The sequence below is a fragment of the Rhyacophila brunnea genome, unplaced genomic scaffold (assembly GCF_057557595.1).
Source record: "Rhyacophila brunnea isolate RB1 unplaced genomic scaffold, BYU_Rbru_1.0 scaffold_13, whole genome shotgun sequence".
Classification (NCBI taxonomy): Eukaryota; Metazoa; Arthropoda; class Insecta; order Trichoptera; family Rhyacophilidae; genus Rhyacophila; species Rhyacophila brunnea.
The window spans coordinates 33,177-54,124 of NW_028232785.1; the positions used below are offsets into that span (position 1 = coordinate 33,177).

The window sequence follows — 20,948 nt, forward strand, 5'->3', positions numbered from 1 at the left end:
ACTCGATTTTCCTAATATTATGATGATTAGTAATATTATATCCGTATTTTGGGGTAATATTATTTATCTGGCAACATTTTTATTAGAATTCGCACTTTGCGAACCTGGCGGCAAATTTAAAAAACAGATGTTTATTTTTGTCCAACTTTATGGCTACCTAACGATAATTTTATGAATTTTGCCGTTCCGGAAATGGGGGTAAACATTTGCAGCTCTCTTGGATTTATTCTACAATAATAATGGACAATGAATAATAATACCACTAGAAAATAAGCGGAGACATTACAATATTGTTTGTGGCTCACTTCATCTGCATCGATAAAACTTTTATAACAAAAAGGTTTTATAAATATTTCGGAATATTAATATGATTATTATTTTTTCAAACACACGTACCATGGCAACTCCATAAAAATAAATATGTCACATATTATGACGTTTCACCAACAATACTAGCGTTGATACAAAAAATGGAAAGAAACTATAATTAAAACGGCAAAATGTCAGTATGTCTAGATAATTTAATATGCCAAAAGATTTGCAGAACATGCCTGGTCACATTGGATGACATGACATCCACCCTGGAGACCAAATCATTTCACAACTTGTCTTTTAAACACATCATTATGAGCATTGCAAACGTACAGGTTAGTTATTGTGTTTTGTACGTTTATTTGACCATCTATTGAAGCTTTCAGTCTTTATATGCGCTAATTTTGGTGTACCCTTAAATATTTCACCCTGTCGTACGCCGTCCTACCGAATTCCTTGACATTTTAACATAAATTCCGCTTAAGTTTGAGGGATACTATACGTGTTTTTTTATGGTTCTCTATAAATTCAAACGCCGTCCGGTACTATATTGTCACAAAGTATTTTTGCCCCTTGTCTAAATATTATCTGATACAGTGTCGAGTCTTGTATGTCACCACATTCGTTTCAGGAATTAAAACCCAACCATCGCATTTACTTTCTCCGCTACTACATTCCCTGCACCAATAATACCCGTTTACAGGTGCAGGGATTTACTGCTCTCGTTATGTATTATCGTGCAAGTTGTAAGCTTGCATGCATGTATCAAAAATGTTCAGCGGCTCTGAATTTTCTGGAACTTGCATGGCGTACGCCAGTATACTTAACGATAGTGTCCAACCTGCGGAAATAATACGAACTATACACTGCGGAGCATTTTTGACGTTTACCAATTTTCACAACCTGTCAAATAGCTGCTTACAATGACAAGGAGGAGGCGCGATTTATAAAATTTCGAAGAAAATTTCTACCATTGATGAAACAAATTTACGAGAAAAAATTGTTTTTTCATGGAATGTGTTAAGTACAAAGAATTATATTTTTGTAGAAACATTATACAGTCAAACTTAGTTATTACGAGGAAGATGGAACCATCTGAATTTGCTCGTTATAAGCATTACTCGTTATATCATTATATAACATTTTTCGCACCACGTTCTATTTAAGCATAGAACATTAAAAAAATCTGAAATCCATCATAAAAATCCTCGAAACAAGCATGGCATTCATAAACTACAAAATAAGTTGTTTATTGTAATGAACGCTGGTAGGTACCCACAGACTTCAGCTTGGATTTTTTACATGAAATTTCAATGTTATCAGCGAAAATACACTTAACTAGTGTCATAAACGTAATCCGATCCCGGCAGCATCCTGCCCGGTCGGATTTTATTGCTTAGGATCGAAAATGTTGTTTTTAAACGATCGACACATTAACAGTTTTAAGAAAAATTTTGACAATATTTTTGCTTAGTATACTTACGATAGGTAGCTTGTTATAAAAGTGAATAAATATATGGGGAAAATCATAAACTAAAATGTCAACGAATGTTTCCTTATTACATCCGAGATCTCGCTATTTGACCCGTACCATCGAGACTTTGAAAAAATACATTTTTGTATTATTGCATACAGCTGTGATGCGTTAGTCATAGATTGGAGATTTTGAAGTCCGTAATATGTTAGTAATATTTGTATAATTCGCCCTGTGGCAGTTACCGCCCTTCGAGTCAGTAATTAACATACTGAGGTACTTCATATAAATTACATCATAATATTCAATTTAAATAAATATTTTTGAATTTTTACCACCCCCTGAATCCTGCCGCCCTCGTTTTTTGCTCCCCTAACACCTCCGCTCCGTCAAGTCCATATAACTAAATCTTCCCGGTAAAAGATCAATTATGTGATTTCAGATATCGGAGAAGGACGGTCTGACCGGATTTGTATGCGGTAAATGCACGATGGACGCTGAAAGCGCCTATGACTTCAAGATACGATGTGAAACTTCTGATGCTCTTCTGCGGACCAAAGCTGAGGTGAAATTGTACCATGTTTGTAAATTAAGCTACATATATTATCCAATAAGGGTCTGCTTAAATTGGCCAAGCTTACCCGTCGGCTTATAATATCAAGGATCCCAGGTTCAAATCCTAGGTCTAACAAAGACAAATATTGTTTTTCAATTTGTGTTTGGAGTCAGAGTATGGAACTAGGTTAACACATTCACGGACACATGTTAGTGATAATATGATACATATTAAAATTTTCAATCTAGATATACATATTATAGAAATGAGTTAAGTCTTAAGATACGGCACTATCTAATGGAAATAAGTTCGCACCATGACACAAGTAACAGAGACCATATTGTTTTAATCCAAAATACGACTTCTATAAATGTCGTGTCATATTCCGCTCCACAGTACAGGATGTCAATGGACGTCTTGTCATATTACATCTCACAAAATATGACGTTTATAGACGTCTTGTCCGCGAATGTGGAAAGTGGATAACATCCATTTCTCGTAAAAACAAAAATCTGTTAATACAAACCTCCACTCTGTGAAGGCTCGTATGATCTTAAAAAAAAATGCATACTTTAGATGGGGGACTTTACATTGCATACCCGTGTTCGATCCTAAGAGGATCATATGAGTCTCCGCAGAGTGGTGGTTGTATAAACAGCCACATATGTGATCTGATACTTTGGTGTTAATTGAAGATTAAGTATGTGTTTTAACAAAATAGTTTTACGGTTTTCAGAACATGGGGCTCGCGGTGTCTTGGCCGATAGCCAAATTGGAGAAAGAAGAGGAAATTAAGTACTCTGTCGTGAAGGAGGAGATGCTGGACATCAAATACGACCCGTCTACGAGTGCCGTGTTCAAAAATGATCCTTCCAGTGATGGTGCTAATGATTATGACCCAATAGACGATTTATGTCTCGATGAGAGATTAGAAGATGAAGAAGAACAATATTTAAATAAGTCGGCATCTGATAAATCCAAAAGATTAACATCTAAAAAATTAAATAGATCAACATGTAATAAATCCAATAAGGACGAAGATGTCCAACCTCAGTCGACCGCAGATTTTTCAAAATGTGTCAGTAAATACCGGACCGAAAATAAAAAAATGTCAGTATGATTATTTATAGGTTAGGTTACCGCGTTTACTTACAGTGAAACCCCGATTTTATGGTTTTGAAGACTCGCAAAATTTTAATTTTTTAATTGCTTTGGAGCATATTAGGTGTGCAGTGGCAAAGGGTGGAGGTAGGTGTTAAGATCGGCCATAAATAGTGCACACTAAACTTTATCAGTTCTACGTATTTGTTTTCGTTGGGTTAAGAATATATAGCACACATATTCTTGGTGCATTTCTTAAAATTAATCAAGCCCTGCCTAAACCAAATAAATAAAAAATATTATTCTATCTATAACATATCCAAAGTTATGTATGATTTAATTCCATAATTTTAGATATTTTATAGATAAACAAATATTTTTTGACTATGGCTAGAATTAGGCAGGGTTTAATTGAATTTTAAAAACTAACCAACACCATCTATGAATATTAGTCTTATTTGAATGAAAACAAATACGTATGACTCACAAAGTTTAATGTGCACTATTTATGGCGGATCTTAACAGCCTACTGAGATCCCCGGGGTTCCAGCGGCTAGCTCAGGTGTCCATCGAACCCCGGATTCACAAAAAAAAAGATGTTCAAACGGTTGGAGTATAAATAAAACTCGGTCTTTCGTGCTCGTAACGTGGTCTTCTTATATTTTCTTAATTTTTAGTTTTACAAATTATATTTGGAATTTTTACAGTTGTAGTCGTCAGGTCCGTACCTATCGGAAAGGGGACGCTTACTAACATCTTTTCTCTTTTTCTCAAACTTCGCGTACCCACGCCATTCCAGCAAAAAGGACTCTCGTGATTGGCCAAATTTTATCGCGTGATCTTTGATTCGGCGAATCACGAGGACCACCCTGGCGCAGGCGCGTCGAAATTTGGACGTTGCCGACAAGCGCGGCAAAATTTATTATTTTGAATCCTTATATTTAGTCTTAAAATTATCTCTTTCATCCATCATCATTTTTACTTTTTAAATTAAAAAAAAAATACTTACGTGGTTGAGCAAGGAATCAGATTAGATGTTTTATGAAGCCGTTTCTAGAGGTCAGGGTTACGTTTCGACTTGAGCTACTAAATGATTATTTTACACCGGGAGAAGCCCGCCTGTAACAGGGGTGTATCATTCGCCCCATCTGGATTAAAGTCGAAAGGTACGCCCTGATCTCATCGGCCACCCATCCAATTCCTTGTTCATCCGTTAAGTACATGGCATGATAAACAGTTTATAAAAGAATTCAACTACAATCTAACTATTCTAACATAAAACTCTATACTTTAGCTCTATTTTTATTATTTTCTATATTTATTTTGGATTATTATTTTCAGCTCAAAGCAATGCTTTCGCGATACTTTTGAATAGGTCAGAGTTTGATTTAATTTCAGTGTAGTACATTTATTTTGTGTTACTTTGTTTTAATTAGGTTTTCTTGTTATTTTATTCGTTTTTATTAGTCAGCGGAGGGGTCGCGAAGCTGCAGTCTTTGACTCTCGCGCTTTCCAATCTTTCTTTTGTATTCCTAGGGGCTACATTTGTAGACGTTTGGCCCTCGTTCGGAATTATAGTTTCGTGTTATGTTTTTCTTCTTCTGGTGCAATAGGAGCGTACCTCGTTTGGCGTCGTCTGCCTTTGCAACCAGGGCGTGGTAGTGGCGTTACTATTGAGCCAGGCTCGTTCCGAGCAGCGGATATCTTCCTGTGGAAAGTTTTTCCACTGATCTGCTGGTCTCTGGAGTATCACCTCATAGATGGACAGGTACTGTGTCTCCATCTGTTCCTATTACTGCGGGCAAGGCATCGTATAGCGGTACAACGGCCAGGCTCGTTGACGGCGGCACGGCTCTCCCACAGGTAATAGGATGGATGTTTACAATAAGTATCCTTTTCCCTTTCTTTTTTTTTTTATAGATGGTTACACTTCGGAAGTACCTCTTGTTGTTTCACGATATCTTTCAGGCGTCACGTCCCTAGTCTCTCCATGAACCTGCGCGAGAAAGGAGAGTGCGCACTCTCCACACCATCAAGCTTTGGTATCATGAATTTTCGGCTACGCTGCCTTTGGATGCGCTTACTTCGAGAGGTGGCTCCCTTTGTGCTTCCAAATTGTCTTCATCTGTATTTATTCTTTCTCTTTCTTTAGTAATTTATTCGTTCATTAGACTTCCTGTACTTTAAATTTATTCGAGTTTACTTTATTAATTACTCCTACCCCATACATTAAATAGCTACTAATTTTATATAAAATCTTCCCATTGTACTTATGGTACTTACTATCACTTTTAATATTTTACCCTAATACCCATAATTATTTTGCAACATTGTATTGACTGTATAAATCACATTGATATTAAAAATTGAAATATTCCACCCTCTCATTATATTTATTTCTGAATCAGTACACTTAAAACTGTGTAATTAACTTTATTTTTAGTGAAACTTATTTTATTTAAAAAAAATTGTTTCGTTTTACGAGCCCGACATCCTATTCCAAAGGCGCGCCGCGCCGATTTGCGGTGCCTCTCATGTTTTGTTATTATTATTGAAACCCCGTTGAGAAATTTACGGCTTATTGACTCATCTTTTTTTTTTTTTTATCACAGGCATACAATCTCTACTTTCATCCTCTTATACCTAATTTTAACTTATTAAAATTTAACATAACAACTTTCGTCGAGTGATGCCTTATTATTCCCGTTCCGTTTTCGCTGTGTTAAATTTACGATTGGTAATTTGTAAAGAAATAATAGTGACGGTCGTATACTATTTTCTTCGTTTCTCTTTGGATTCAAATTATTAACACGGCGTAACTTTGAAACAGGTTTCGCGCTACTGTAGAATATCCTCTTTCCCGTTTATAAAATTGTTTGCGATTTTCAATGTTAATGTTTTCGAATTCATTCATATTTACTTTATTTGAACGGAAAGAATTGGCGTCACTTTGCGAAGCGTTATTTTTAGAACTAGAATGTACATTTTTCTTACTAACGAACTTAAGATTACAGGGCTCAGAAAGTAGGTCCTTAATTAACTTTTTATCCGTAATTAGAAGAATTTCCGGATATTTACGATTATTATCTTCACTTTTAACTACACTGTTTACACTGAAACTTCCAACAGCAACTCGGCGTTCACCCTTGACTAGAGGGTTGGCGACTGGTCCTGCTTCATCTCCTCGTGGTCGAGCCTGCGCCCGTACAGCTTCTTCGATTCATCTCAGCTTGCGCGCCTTCTCAGCCCTCTTGTGAGGCTCCCTAGCCTCGCGTTTCCTTTTTCTCTCCTCACCGAACATCCCGTGGTCGACTAGGGTACACGACATGTTAGTGATACCCTAGGAAAATCGGCATTTTGCTCGCCGTTTTTCGTCGTGAGTGGGCCGTGGCCTCTACGAGCCCTCCTCGCTGGATACCGTCGATGATGCGTCTGGTCTCCATAGGTGGGATTTGTGCAGCCATTCGTCGTACTGGAGACGCGCTGGTGCTACGGTCTCCAGCACGACGCTAGGCGCGGTCAGCTCCGTATGTGGACTGTCTTCGAACACCAGAGGGCCCTCCCGGTTTGATGTTGGAGACAGCACTTCTTCTTCGATAAGGGTTACGTCGGAGTCCGCTTTTTAGTTAACCATTTCTTGGTTGTTCCGGCTCCTGGATCGTAAACTTTTATTTAGCGTTCGCGGGCGTAAATTTTATTTCGCGGGTTCGGAAGAATCCATGCGATTCTTCGAGCCCCACGTTGGGCGCCATTGAGATCCCCGGGGTTCCAGCGGCTAGCTCAGGTGTCCATCGAACCCCGGATTCACAAAAAAAAAGATGTTCAAACGGTTGGAGTATAAATAAAACTCGGTCTTTCGTGCTCGTAACGTGGTCTTCTTATATTTTCTTAATTTTTAGTTTTACAAATTATATTTGGAATTTTTACAGTTGTAGTCGTCAGGTCCGTACCTATCGGAAAGGGGACGCTTACTAACATCTTTTCTCTTTTTCTCAAACTTCGCGTACCCACGCCATTCCAGCAAAAAGGACTCTCGTGATTGGCCAAATTTTATCGCGTGATCTTTGATTCGGCGAATCACGAGGACCACCCTGGCGCAGGCGCGTCGAAATTTGGACGTTGCCGACAAGCGCGGCAAAATTTATTATTTTGAATCCTTATATTTAGTCTTAAAATTATCTCTTTCATCCATCATCATTTTTACTTTTTAAATTAAAAAAAAAATACTTACGTGGTTGAGCAAGGAATCAGATTAGATGTTTTATGAAGCCGTTTCTAGAGGTCAGGGTTACGTTTCGACTTGAGCTACTAAATGATTATTTTACACCGGGAGAAGCCCGCCTGTAACAGGGGTGTATCACTACCTCCACCCTTCGCCACTGCTATATAGAGAATATAGACACTCTGCAAGGCCTAATCCTCGCGCGAAATAGATATATCCAACCGGTGCGTATCCCCGGCATATGTCGCAGATATCTGCAAGTTCTAGGACGATGAGACTACAGTCCGCTCATGGTCATTATCATTTCAGCTTGTTCAGGGCCATCTTTGAACCGGTCATACCTTACTTAATTTGTGTGATGCCCACGGCAGTGTCACCGTATGTCTTCTGAATTTTCCCAACAGTTCCAAGCATCGACAAGCTTGATGCTACATCACCTCTCAAATCATTCCTTCATTTCAAGTTAAAATCCTACGGCTGACTGCCATTTGACTCTCTTTGCGATTAGAAAAAAATTCACGCATGCGCATGAAGGTACCCCCAACCTTTCCAACAGAGAATACCTCCTCTGCTTCATTTGTTTCTCGCAATTTGACACACGCAGTGGCTGCTATTGTTTATGTTCATTGTGACTATTCACTTAACTGGAGTTATAAACGATTTTGCACACATTTTACAGAATTTTTCAACTAGATATCGCCAAAGTGTTTATCTACTCATTGTGACGGATTGTCTTTACACCCTCAAATTGGCATATAAAGCAGTGGTGTGAAGCTCTCTGTAAATAAACCTGCAATACGAAGTCATTTGTAGCTAACTTAATCAGTATACAAGCGGTGTTTTATGATTCAATTTCATACATGAAGCACCTAGTATCAAAAGCCCCTAAAACGATCTTAGGTATTTCTGAGAAAAATGATAAAAACCTCTTTTCTATTAAATCTGTGAACTTTATGTATTTATTTTTTAATTCGTTACATTTCATAGAGTATTTTGGCTTTCCATTTTAGGGGAATTTGAAAAGCACACCCAACCATTTTAGTAGGTTTTGAAATTTACCCTAATTTTTGATCATACGTATTGACGGTTTTTGGCGTTTTTCAAAGTTCAATCTTTGGCCATTATATTGGTAATTTTAGGGGGATTTGAAACTAGGCGCTTCACATCTAGGCTCCATCGTTTGTTTTTAGTACCGAGTAATTTCCCCAAAGTAAATCATTCATGCCTATTCACAGAACGTATACATGCCACCTCTGCAAAGCGATATTCTGCAGTGCGCATATACACCGGAAACACATGAAGAAAATCCACGAGATAGTATTTGTACCATCGACGGCTGACCCGCTACCGGCTGACAGTGCACAAGACGCGAAATCAGACGACGGCTCTGAATACAAATGCTCGGAATGTGAGTTCGGCACTGAGACATTCACTTTGCTCAAAAGCCATATGATTATTCACACTGGAGATAAACCTATATTCTGCGACGAGTGTGACTACAGGTCAGTTTGTATTTTAGGTTAAAATACTTGTCTTGTGTTTGGTGGGTTGAGTGTTTAAATTACAGTAAGCCGGCTCGCACATTAAAACTCGTCTCGTCTGCAACTTGTCGAATACGTCGATGTGACGTAATCGTTATTGACAAAGCACATGTTATCTTTGGACCTTCGCAAACTGCTGGAATAAAACATTTGGTACAAGTCGGTTATGTGGAATACAGCGGTAAACACATTTTGAAAATAGCCGATATACTGAATTATTTGTTAGGTTAACCTAACCAAACCTAACCTAACCTAAACTAACCCAAACTAACAAATAATCCAGTATATCGGGTATTTTCAAAATGTGTTTGCTGCTGTATTCCACATAACCGACTTGTACCAAACATTTTAGTTTGAAAAAAACATCTGGGGTTACATGCAACTATTTTCACCCGACATGCAGCGCAGGTATAATCGTGAAATGTTGCAGTTGGTCATTCATTTTGGCTTGCCATGTGACGTCATTGTCCTCGCACGGCCTTGTCTATACACAGATAAGAATGTTGCATGTTGCGCTCAGTGTTGATTTATGACTATTATCTCAGTCGAGACGATTTTCAATGTGCGACTTAAAGTTTATTGTTTGGGTAACTTAAAGTCTATGTCTGAGCTAGTCGAAATGCATTGAATCGTCTATTGCATTGGACCAGCGCCTAAGATTCACATTATAAAGACTGATGGTTTTTTCTACGTATCCATGCCCTTATGCGTATACTGCAGTGGCGAAGGGTGGAGATAAGCTGTTAGGATCCAACATAAATAGTGCACACTAAACTGTCAGTCAAACGTATTTGTTTTCATTGAACTAAGAATACAATTTGCAGATAGTGTCGGCTATTTTTTAAAATTCATGCCTATTCCAAGCCATAATAGATAATAGTCAAAAAATATTCGTTTAACTACAAAATATCTAAATTTATGTCATTAAACGATTAAACCGTACATAATTTAAATATTTCATAGATAGAATAACATTTTTTATCGATAATGGTTCAGTTTAGACAAAAAGAACTAACCATCTGTAATATTATGTATTCTTAATTCAATGAAAACAAATAAGGATCGCCCATAGAATACCTAAACTATAAGGCGTCGGCCACATAGGCAGGTGCTTCGCTAGTCCTGAGCTAGATGCTATGCTTGTCTACTAAAAACACTACTGCCACATTGCAGGCTACGTGCTTAGGTACAAATTGATTTGACATTTGGGAACGCTCAAGTCAACAACGATACGTCACTCTCAAAACTAACCAGAAAGCTACTTCTCGCAGAGAATTTATGTTTAAAATTTCGAAAGTCTCAAATTCGAACTTGTTGCATGCGTCATTATTCATAACCTCAAAATATAGTGTTTCACGTTTGACTTCAGTTTGAATCAGTGTTTGACGTTTGTCATACTGAAGAAACATCCGCCATCTTGCAAAATCCATAGACAATGGCTAAATCACAAGGTGACACAATAATAATAACCAACACGTTTGTTCGCCGGGAGACTCATAATCACATAGCGAGGCATGAAGCGTGCAGTGTGGCCATTGCGATAGAATAGTGTGCGTTCGTTCACTAGGATATGTCACCTAGCACGTAGCCAACAAGCAAGCCACCTGTCTATGTGGCAGAAGCCTTATAGTTTGGGTTAGGTAGAGTTTAATTGAATTTTATAACTAACCAGCACCATATGCAAATTGTAGTGTTGATTCAATGAACTAATGAAGTATGACTGCCAAAGTTTAGTGTGCACTATTTATGTTGAATCTTAACAGCCTACCTCCACCCCTCGCCACCGGTATACTGTGACGATGTGATGATAACTGACTAAGGGATTATCTAATAATAGTATGTATAATTTTTTGTCACCTCAGAAACATATTATTATTAGACCATGTCCGATTCTAAAATAAATGGGCCTCCACAGGGTGTAGGTTTGCATTAACAGATTTTTGTTTTTACGAGGAGCCTTGGACTCATGACATTATAAGCCGATGCATAAGCTGCTCGGTTATCATGCTATATACTATTAGATCATAAGGTGTATGCTATCGCAGCCTACAGAGGTCGGGGAAAAAATTCTCAAGAAAAATTTCCGATTTGAAGATGGTTCAAATAAAGATATCAATTGTCGCGGATACAATCATTTAATCATGATGAACTTCCGCTGCATAAATGCATAATGCAATTTGATCTTTTGTAGGTGCGTTGACGTCCGTTCTCTGGTTGAGCATAAACGCAAGCATACCGGGGAGAAGCCGTACGCTTGCCCGAAGTGCACGTACCGATCGGCGTCACGTTCCTCCCTTCGGCTGCACAACGCGACGCATAGCACGGAGAGGCCTTACCCCTGTCAACAGTGTCCGTTCGCCGCCAAGCTGATTACCAGGTGAGGAAGCCATTTTAATTAACGATTAATCCAAAGGAAACGATCTAATATTCAGATAGAGCCGAAATAAATTAACTGCTATAAAAATGTGCGTGCTTGTGACACTCCCTATATAACCTCCATTCTTCGGTTTCCATATACACAAATAAATGCTTTGTTCTCCTTATCTACTGAAGGTTGGCGACCAATCTGTAGTACACTTTTCCTATCCTGGTCCAGTTATATCAGATGCCCAACTCCTTGGACATTAAACCACTTATGGAGGATGCGTAGCCAAAAGAATCTACGCTCCTGCTGCCCTCCACCTTTCCTTACATTATTTCTTGGAGTATATAAATTATAGAGAAGGTTTTTTTCCAACATCTTTGGTTGCAAGTCATTATTTTGCACTCTGATTTATGACCTTACTGGGAGTTGAATCAGCTTTTTCTAATGCGTTGTCTTTGTTAATTTACAGTCTACACCGGCACGTGGCACGACGCCATAAAAAAGAAAAGAACCACGTGTGTCCCATATGCGACAAGCGTTTCTTTAGCATTACCTACTTTAAGGTGCACATGCGTATCCACTCCGGAGAGAAACCTCACATCTGTGACGTCTGCGGGCTTGCTTTCGCGCAGGTTGGTAGCCATTCAAAGTGACAATATCTCTTAGGCCGGCACAAAGATTTAATCTTCTTTTGGTAGCTCATTGTAACAACTCATTGTCAAACTATTCCTCTACTTTGCAAAGAGCCTCCTGCGCAACGGCAATGGGAAATTACACATTTGTTTAAAGCGCATTGAGGTCTTTCACCATCGCAAATAAGAATTAGTCGGCGATAAACAGCCTCGTTAAAGAGTTTATAGAACTTATGAAGGTAGTAACGTTGCCAGATGCCATCCTCGCAGATGAGATCAATTGCAAGAAATCTTTAGTTTCCGGGAATCACTGACAGTTAATGTAAGTTAAGTACTATAGTAATAATTCTACTAGTGGTTTCGAGCAATAGAATATGAAGCATGCAAATATACATTTTACGGTTAATTTACATAGAATATTGCTAATCACAGACACTTGAAAGTAGCGTACAACAGTAACGGATAACTTGCTAATGTGTCAGTTGTCAAATTTAACCAAAAAAGAAATAAACAGTTTTTAATGATGACGTTTACTTGTGTCCGATAAAAGAAAGATTATTTTGACTACTGATTATATGCTTAAACACGAAAGGCTAGCAGTATTAGATACGTTTTATTATATTATTTATGCTGTTGACATCTATTATGTAAACAGACGCCATCTTAATATTATACGGATTTTATTGCCATGTCAATTAAAATAATCTACGAGAAAAAAAACCGTAAGTATCCTGTATTAGCGATGTGTAATTATTCTATTAACCAATGCTAAATAAAACAGTGCAGGGTCGCTGTTTTAACCCTAATCAATGCACCACACTCCATCTTCATTCTTGGCTCCAAATATCTCTCCCGGGATCTTCCATTCGACAATCAGATGACTGTCTTCGTTCTTGAAAATAAAAATGTGTTGAAATCTTGAAATCCTTTTTATTCATATTGAGAATGTTTTTTTCCTCAGAAATCTAACCTGAGATTGCACGCGGACCGAGCGCACGCCCCTGACACGGCGGTTGCGCGCAAGTATGCATGCGACATCTGCCCTTATCGGGCGGCCGCCCTGGACACGCTGCGCAAACACAAACTCAAGCACACGGGACAGAAGCCGGCCGTTTGCAATTTGTGCGACTTCAGGTGTACCACTTCGAGTGCCATGCGGCTACACAAGTGAGTTGCCATACCTGATGTAAACATGTTGCCGTCACGTTCAACTAACTAAAACTTATTACAGTGGAACTTGGTTATTACGAGGAAGATGGGACCGACTGAATTTGCTCGTTATATGAGAGAATAGGTATTTTTAAATGAGCGGTCACATAACACAAAAAGTCGCATTTCAAACAAAAATACACAATTAGAATTTTTCCCCGAAACATGCATGGCATTCATAGCTACAAAAGAAGTTGTTTATTGTAATGAAAGCTGGTAGGTACCTACTTACTTCACAAACCTTGAATTTTTTTCGAACCATATGGGTGGATACTTTTTCAATCTTGTCGGCGAAAACACCAATTAGGTAAGTACGTAATCCGAACCTGGCACATCCTATCCAGTCGGATTTTATTGCTTAGGGTCGAAATGTTTTTAAACCACCATATTTCCATTTATTCACCATATTTTAGCTCGGTATATCTGATAAGGAGCTCGTTATAAAAGTGAATAAATGTATGGAGAAAATCATAAACTAAAATGTCAACGAATGTTTCCTCGTTACATCCGAGATCTCGCTATATCCGTGATCGTAATAACCGAGCTCGACTGTATAATATAAGTATGTACATAAAAAATATTTATTGAGGACGCTCCCAACATGACATTTAGAATGAAAAGAACAGGTAAACCAAGTTAGAAGAATAGGCGAGCCAGATTGAGGTTCTCTTCTGGCATCCAACGTCGCCTCTTCACTCTCAGCGTGCAAGATGCGGCTCGGTTCATTCTTTTGTCTCCTTGTACTCCTGAAGTCATACCACCATACAGCCAGTATCTGCTGCAAACATCACCTGCTACCATAATGCAGCATTGTCACAATGAAAGCGTCGAATAGGCGGCATTTGATTTTAACCAAAATTACAGTTGTGAGTCCCAGACACTCATTTGTATGCTCCGTCTAAGTGGTTCTCATGGTCGTAGAAGAAGAATTGAAGACCTCCTCGTATATCATGCCGCCCTGATAAAATGTAATGATATTTCAGGACGAATTTTGGTCTGACGTCCTTTCCCTTAATTTCAGCTTGATTTTCTCTCTTTGCAGACAGAGGCACATAGGCGACGCACGGTTTGCGTGCGACACCTGCCCGTACAAATGTTACACCAACGACCGACTTCGGGTCCATAAAAGACGGCACACCGGCGAGAGGCCCTTCCCTTGTACTAAATGCGACTTCAGGTGAATACCATCATGGATTATCAGACTACTCTTGTAGTCTATATGTATTGACTTACTTTACTTTGTTACAAATTTTTTGTGACTTGTATGCGGTGTAAATGGAAACTCTGCCACTCTCAGTAGTTATATCAAAATAGGGATCACGCACACTCAAGTGCAGTGTTCTTCAACCTTTTAACACCCGCGACAGGAATATCCAAAATTGAGGCAATGATTACATTTTATGTCTGGACACCAGAGTTACATCAGAAGATCGATCAGCTTTTCTTTCTCACGAGGATCAAGTCTGCATGACTTAATATCTTCCAAAAAGGGATTATTAATCCAGAGAGGTCCATTTTAACGCGGATCTTAATTTTCAGGGAAATGTTTATTAAAGTTTTCAGCTAACGCTTTTAAATGTTGAATATGACTTTCTGGTTAATATCAGCAGCATTCAAAAATTCTCCCAACATTTCATCTAGTGCTAATTCCCTGAATCGTGTAGCGATATAGTCGGTTGATAGCATGGTAAAAGCTTTCGCGGACCGGTAATAAATTCTTGTGGACCACCGGTTGCACTGCTCTAGTGCACGCCAATCAAGGTCTTGGAAAGTTGTTCCTGGACACTTCCCGCACAACTTTGAAGGGCAACTAACGTTCACTACGCCACGGTATACGTCTGCATAAGGGGGACGTGGCGGGTGGTGGAGGGAAAAGCAAGTATCGATTTATCCTTATTCAATTGGGACGGCAATAACTGTTTTCAATCCACAGAACGATAAATAAGATAGAAATGCGAAGCCCGGTCGCCATAGATCAAGACTCAGATCCAAATGAAGCCAGATTTGTTTTATGACTAAAGGCCACTTAATATTCTGAAATATTAGCAATATCGAATGCGACTTATGTTTACGTGACAAACTTTAAAGTATTATGATACAGGTATAAAATAACATAATAGAGTTTAACCAATATTTCTCCACATTCGAGAGTTGTAACTTCTTACAGCCACACTCGGAAGGTAACCCTAATTACTTTATATATATCTGTCTTGATTAACACATGAGAGAAAATATATGTAAATGTGTAGGGGAGAGTGAGTCGGGGAGAAGACGTGTTAATTAATAGGGTAAAGTGAAAGAAAAGATATTTATATACATAAACGTAAATTCTAAATTTGAAAAATAAACACGGGAATAAAGGAATCATTTATTTTAATAGGGTCGTGAAAAAACAAACAAATGATACGATACTCTCATATTACTATTTTGACAGATGACTAAGAATGTTGACTGGTGGCACTGTCACCTGGTAATTTTTTCTAGTTATTATATCATCATCATCAGCCTGAATCTATCCACTGCTGGATGAAGGTCTCTTCAAGCTGCTTCCACTTCTCTCGGTCCTGTGCGTTGCGTTGCCACGTACTTTCGCAGAACTTTGTCATTTCATCGATCCGGCGGCCTCTAGGTCTACCTTGCGGACATTTTGTACTTCTTGGATACCACTGGATGACTAGATTTGTCCAACGATTGTCTCTTCTTTGAGCTATGTGTCCAACCCATCTCCGTTGGCTTTAAATGGAATTATTATATAATATTATGTAATATTTATGTTGACCGGTGTTTCGGGGTATAAACCCATCAACAGAAAAATGCTATGATAATTAATATAATAAACTGAACACTCACAACTCACAAAAGTCAAATCAGAGAGAGTGGATTATGCTAAATAAATCTGCTCCATGCCTTGTGCGCAACTGTGGCATAGTTCCATTTTGTTTTTTTTTTAATCTATTTTTATGAAAGTTGTCAATGATTTGTTCTGTTTGCCGATCTAGATTTTCTACAAAAGCAGGTTTATGCAAACACATGGTGTCGCATGACAACGAGCAGGCGTTCGCTTGCCCAAACTGCCCGTACACTTCCAACTACAAGAGGAACCTCGTCAAGCACCAGAAGAGTCGGTGCGAGAAGACGAGGAAATATGGGTAAGCCCTTTTTGTTCTATTTCGAAGTGTACCTCTTTTCATAATATACTTTGAATCACTTTTGAGGACGTGATCCCTGTACTCAGGCGTCGTCTTGAGCGATCCTGCAATTCTTCAGTCATTGTTAATTCAGTCGTTATGGGTATGCTGTGGAATTCTGACATAAATAGTACACACTAAACTTTGTCAGTCATAATATCTGTGTCAACTAAGTATAAATGCAGATAGTTTTTAAAATTTGATGAACCCTGCCTAAACCAAACCATAATAGATTAAAAAATATTCTTCTCTCTGTAAAATATCTAAAATTATGTATGGTTTAATGGCATAATTTTCCAATTGAATTTTAAAAACTAACCAATACCGTCTGCAATTTGTATTCTTAGTTCAATGAAAACAATTAAAAGTTTCATGTGCACTATTCATGTCGGATCTCCACAGCCTACCTCCACCCTTCGCCGCTGATGTCTCTCGATGCAGTGATCCCTATTTTCTCCAGGCTGACCGGACCTAATATACCCTCACCATTGGCGAAAGGTGCCTGTTGATGCTAGGTAAGTTGCTGTAGGTAACTGAAATTAAGTCCTAGGGCAGCAATATTTTCAGAATATTATATTTCACCTTTATATAAATTTTACTGTCTCAATTGTTGTGCTTTTTAACCGAGAGACCATTGGCATCAAATCTGGCGCGTGTTTAATTGTGCAATTAATGTATGTACACAAAAATTACATTGCTGTAAAAAAAATCTAATTTCACAAAGTTAAAACCGTACACGTCAGATCAACATATTATAATTTCATACATTTCCTTTCACACACATAGTTAACACGTTAGGTTAAAATACCTACAGCCTCATTTCGAATGCATCAATTATTGCCCTCCGCTCTCCCACCGTCAGAATCCATGACACTAATGTTTGTCATGGCAATTGAAATTCTTCAATCCTTACATATAGTGGTAAGCCGTGTCATTGCATTTTTTGCAATCAATGTGCGCCTTCGTATTTCTGCTTCGCATCCGCCTTTTTCACTAATGATCGAGCCCAGATATATAAACTCGTCCACTGTTTCTAGATTTTGGAGTATACTTGTGTATACCGCTGGTGGAAGGTCCGCTGATCGATAACCGACCCCGACATGAGAATAATATATTTTCTGATCAATATCGTATTTTTTACAGTGGTACGAAGATGAAAGCAGGCAGAAAGAGCACCACCACAGTCAAAATGTCCGAGAATCCGACAGACAACAAAGACCGCACGGTGGACAGCATCTCGGAAGATAATTGATTAGTTTACAGTATTCTGTTGTAAAAATATTTCTTTTTGTTGTCGTGGCAGTTGGTATACAGTGTTACCATTCAATTGAAACTCGATAAATAAGGTGACGGTTAACAATTAGTGTTTAGTGACTAGTGATATTATACACAGCTTCAAATACCTGCGGGTACTCATCATGGGAGATGGCATTTTGCGAAGAGAGCTGGCTATCCGAATCGGAAATGCTGAAGGGACATTCAACTTGATGCGGAGTGTCTGGGACTGACAAGTGCACTCAGTTAAAACCAAATGCCGTACATTCGACGTTTGCATTATGACGTTGCTGCATTATGGTAGTGAGTCATGTCACCTTACGAAGGCTCTGAGTAACCGTATACTGAGCATCGAGAGCAGATGTTTGCGGCGGATACTGGGTATTCGACGGTATGACTTTAGGGGTAACGAGGATTTTAGAGAATGGACCGAGCAGTCTCTCATCACACTGAGAGTGAAGAGATGATATTGGGCCCCCGGCTTGGCTGCGGATACAAAATTGTGCAATTTACATAAAAATAATTACTTCCTTGCTATAAACAGGCTAGATTAGCGTGAGGTTCGATTGATTTGGCAAAAAACTAGACGTACGAAAGTGCGAGAAAGCGATGTCGTAACCGAATTGAATTCGTACATTCAAATGGCAGTGATCATTGCACTGAACTCCATTAAAAAATGCATGTATCTAGCTGCATGCAATAATCACAATATGCTGCCCTGCCTGCACCGGAAAACACCGCATCTGTGCATCTTTAAGGATAAATTGTTCCACTATATGTGTTCGAGGTTCGAATCGTCGGTCTGGCAAATACACATATTGTTTGTCATCTATGTTTGGAATCAAAGTATGGACTTCGTAGATTGAGCAAATGGCTAACATCCATTTCTCATAAAAACCAAAATCTGTTAATATAAACCTCCGATCTATGATCTTCTTCGATCGGACATGATTAAAAAATAAATAAAAATAGGTTAGATCAGGGTACTTTCTTTCGAGGCAGTTATTCAATTTGACAAGTTCATTTATCTAACCAAAAAAGAATAGTTTTTTTGTACAAAATTTACTGCTCACATGACTTTATGATCTGCACACACCAGTAGCGAAGGGTGGAGGTAGGCTCTTAAGATCTGACATAAATAGTGCACACTAAACTTTGTCAGTCATACGTATTAAGTAATTTTCATTGAACTAAGAATACAAATTGCAGGTGGCTTGGTTAGTTTTTAAAATTCAATTAATAGATAATAGTCTACAATTATTTGTCTATCTATAAAATATCTATTATGGTTTGGTTTAGGCAGGGCTTGATGAATCTTAAAAAACTAATCATCACCATCTGTAATAATATTATGTATTCTTAATTCAACGAAAACAAATAAGTATGACTGAAAAGGTGTGCACTATTTTTGTCATATCCCCCAAAATATACTAAAACTATTATGGTTTCATTTTTAAAAACTAACCAGCACCATCTGCAATAAAATTTGTATTCTTAGTTAAATGAAAACAAATCAGAATGACTGACAAAGTTTAGTATGCAATATTTATGTCAGATCTTAACAGCCTACCTCCACCCCTCGCCACTGGCACACAGAATAGAAAGATTAGAGGGAACATTGGTTATCGGTTTATGAAATAGTTTCCTTATGTTTTGAATTTTATTATTTATATATATTATTTTTTTTTTTTTTTTAATAAAGTAACAATATACTGGTGTTGTATTCTGTTTGTTTTCAATACTATATGTCTACCCTTTGAATAGCATCGATGAAGGCTGTCTGTTGGAGGGAGATACACGATTCACACCTCGAAAATAACAGTATTGTGCACCAGTCTTTGAGTCGACGAGTAGATCGCTGTGTTAAAATTTTTTTGATAGTTGTCTGTTCTTTTCTATGCCTCGCCTCGCGCTCTACCTACGGCAGTATTTGACAGGCCGTAGATTTTTCACTACACGTTGAATGTTGAATGTTGAACGAAGCTCTTACCACAATCACTGTAATACCGATAATTACCGACTGTAACAGATGTCACTGTGTTTCATTTTTTAGATTATGCAAATCAATCGACAGTGGCTAGAGATGTTTGTCGATCACAGCCTCATAGAGTGAGATAACTCGTTGAAGGTATAGAACCGGTTCAGTAAAACTGAATCAAAAATAAATAAAAAGGTATTTTCAGACAATTTGAAATAACGGGGACGACATTCTAAATCTGATTAAGGGCGACACTACTTTATGTAGATACAAAATGTATCTAATATGTTCTGGAAAATTGTACAATACGATACACTATCTCTGACGTATAGAAATGCTTGTAACTTTTCATGTTAAAGCTATTACATGTATAAATCCCTTTTTACGCTATGCGCTATAGGAAGCGGTATAACTTCTAACATAATATGGTAAATTAAAATCAGTCATAAAATGTCTTTTCAAATTCTCTATAATTCTCTACGGTAATAGGTTCTATTCATTACGAATACACACTCGGACAGTACTCACATCTTAGATAACCAGTGATATACATCTATCATACAATATACAGACCCCTCGAGGGCGGTGAAAGGTTTTGCAACTTGTGAATGAAGCATCACACAATCGATAATAAGACATGACGTTCCAAGGTCAGATTTTGTCCCTTAATTAACACAAGAACAAGAAAATGCACTTGTAAACATGTATTATCGTGCGAGTTGCAAAAAGCTCAGCAGCTACTGAATTTCCGGTTCTAAAATAATTATGAAATTCTCAGGGTTCGGTTCCAATTTAATTACCAGGTCTGGTTGCTAACGATAGTACCAACAATGAACAAATGCCTACGTGCCTAGATGTTTCGGGTTAGGTTAGGTCAGGTCGGTTGTGCTCACCTACCCTGCCACCATTTTAATACATTAAGCTTATAATAGAAAAAATTCATCAAATATTTAGGTAAGTAAATCAATTATTATTGGATCTAAAACATTGATATTTTTAATGTATTTTCCTTTCAACATTTGAATAAAAGCTTTACTGAACAGAAAGTCAACTGATTTCAATGTCTTCGTGAAAAGTGGATACGGTGAAAACAAT

General features: G+C 38.1%; 1 protein-coding gene across 1 annotated transcript; it reads left to right on the forward strand.

Annotated features, from left to right (window-relative positions):
• The first annotated feature begins 425 nt into the window (after positions 1-425).
• On the forward strand, positions 426-18,932 carry LOC147076050 (uncharacterized). The gene is made up of 10 exons (XM_085941542.1): positions 426-647; positions 2,229-2,351; positions 3,079-3,452; positions 8,901-9,167; positions 11,398-11,583; positions 12,041-12,203; positions 13,165-13,370; positions 14,455-14,589; positions 16,412-16,561; positions 17,744-18,932. Exons 1-10 carry the CDS (start codon positions 501-503, stop codon positions 17,850-17,852), a joined length of 1,860 nt encoding a protein of 619 aa, XP_085797668.1. The 5' UTR covers positions 426-500; the 3' UTR covers positions 17,853-18,932.
• The last annotated feature ends 2,016 nt before the right edge of the window (positions 18,933-20,948 follow it).